The sequence below is a fragment of the Cuculus canorus genome, chromosome 5 (genome assembly GCF_017976375.1).
Source record: "Cuculus canorus isolate bCucCan1 chromosome 5, bCucCan1.pri, whole genome shotgun sequence".
Taxonomy (NCBI): domain Eukaryota; kingdom Metazoa; phylum Chordata; class Aves; order Cuculiformes; family Cuculidae; genus Cuculus; species Cuculus canorus.
In genome coordinates this window covers 48,905,889-48,908,041 of record NC_071405.1, presented here as the reverse complement: position 1 = coordinate 48,908,041, position 2,153 = coordinate 48,905,889, and the positions used below count along the sequence as shown (strand labels likewise).

The 2,153-nt window shown below is 54.2% G+C and overlaps 1 protein-coding gene across 1 annotated transcript; it reads right to left on the bottom strand.

Moving 5' to 3' along the window:
- Positions 1–975: 975 nt before the first annotated feature.
- Positions 976–2,153, bottom strand: C5H11orf96 (chromosome 5 C11orf96 homolog). The gene has a single exon (XM_054068088.1). It carries the CDS (start codon positions 1,701–1,703, stop codon positions 1,341–1,343), a length of 363 nt encoding a protein of 120 aa, XP_053924063.1. The 5' UTR covers positions 1,704–2,153; the 3' UTR covers positions 976–1,340.

Genomic DNA, 2,153 nt, shown 5'->3' with positions numbered 1-2,153 from the left:
CAGTGCCCAGAGGGTTCAAGTCTGATAGCCAGCCCTAACTAGGTGTCCTGTTTCCATCTGCATCATGTTCACCTTCTTCCTCTGCCCCAGCCCTTACCTCCCGGATAAGCTCACAGCAGTTTATCCCTGTTTATCAGTATGATTGCACTTCAAGCCAAAAGAAAAGCTGTAACTCCTCAGAAAATATTTCCACCGAAATGTTAGTTAGAAGCTACAGCTCACTATGGGCTAGTACTTAATAACTGGGACGTTTCAACTGCCAGATGCTCGTCTTGAAGGAAGATGCTCCCATGGGACTACATGATTAGCATTGGAATATTTCAAGAGAATGGAGAAAATACAGAGAGAAGATTCCCAGTCCAGGAATTTGCTTTTCATTCTGTAGAGAGCTTCAGATGCTTCTCAGCACATACACGATAGAGAAAATCTTACATGCATCTGCACACACACACAGACCTCACATAACTTCACTCCTGTATCACATCAAAATAGCCTTGCTTTCCAACTCTAAGAAAAGCACATCCATATAGTACCACTTGGTCTAGTAAATAAAACTGCATTATATCCAATTACCAAACACGCCTGCAGCACTAAACAATTTATGGGTCAGAAAGAGAAGGAGAGAAGAGACAAAAACAACTTGGATGATAATAGAAAGTATATACGCACTTTTGCGAATGCAGGCGGCTTGCCCAGTTGCATTAAGGTTCTCAGATACAACCAGTCACAAACAATCCTTAAATGTCAATTTAGGTTAACACAAAAATCTCAAACACACAAATAAAGTTGTCTAAAATCAGTCTAACTTGGCTTTTGTCTCATTAGCTCGTATCTGACAGTACAGACCACAAAACCTCTCCGAGCAGCATCCCAAGGAAAGCATTACTGCTTCACCAGCTACCAACAGCCTTTAAACCCCCTCAGCCCTCAGAGCAGTCAGGGAAGCTGAAAGAGGACAGTTAGATCCCCAAAATAAGGACAGTCTGATAGGTACTGTGCAAATATATCAGATTTTATTACTCTTTTATGGAAATAATAACAGACATTCAGGTAGAAACATATTAAATTAATGCAGTCAACAGTTTAAATGCAAAAATAAATATAAAGTCCAGCAGCTCAATGCATCTAAAACAGCTCATTTCTCCTAACGAATAGAAAAGATAAATTTTTTTGTCTTTTAAACGGAGTTTCATACAATCAAATCGAAACGAAGGTACAAGCGCTTTCTTAGAAAACATCCCGACGCGGCCGCACGCTCCGGGCGCTGCTCGGCTCCCAGCGGGGCGGCTCCGTGCAGCCCAGTCCCTGCCGCCACCGAGCCGAGCCGGACCGAGCCGCCCTTAGAGGGCCGAGTCCGAGTCGCTGGAGTCGAGGCTGTTGCGGAGGCGGCAGCTGCCGAGGCGGTCCCGCTGCAGGCTGAGGTTCTGGGTGCTTCGCCGCAGGCACTCCAGCGACTGCAGGAAGGACTTTTTGGCTTTCTCCTCCTCCATGGGGGACACCCCCTCCTCCTCCACCTCCTGGATCTCGTCGAAAGTCACGGGCTGCGTCTTGAAGCGCGACTGCCGCGGCCGCCGCAGCTTGCCCTTGGTCGCCTTGGCGGGGCGGGCGGGCTGCGGGAACTCCTCGGCCACGCAGGCGAAGTGCGGCATCACCGCCTGGTAGCTGGAGCAGACTCCCATCAGCTCGGCCGGCTTCGAGGCCATCCTGCCGCCCGCGGGAGCGCCCGCCGCGGGGGCCGGGGCCGGCGGCGCGGGGCGAGCGGCTTCGGCCGTGCCGGGGGCCGGGGCGGTGCGGGAGCGCCCGGGCGGGCACGCCCGGAGAGGAGCGGGCTGTCCGGGCTGGAGCGGTGCGAGGCTGTCCGGAGAGGTGCGCGACTGTACCGGATGGAGCGGTGCGGGGCTGTCCGGAGAGGTGCGGGGCTGTCCGGAGAGGTGCGGGATGGAGCGCGGCTGTCCTAAGAGGGGCGGAGATGCGCAGTGAAGAGCGGCACGGGACTGAGCGGTGCGGTGCTGTCCGGGGAGGTGCGTGACGGAACGGTCCGGAGAGGAGCGGAGATGCGCGGTACTGTCCGAAGACGCGGGATGGAGCGGAGCTGTCCGAAGCGTCGAGGATCGCAGCCGCGCGGTTCCGCTCGCACTGCCCGCCGCCGGCCC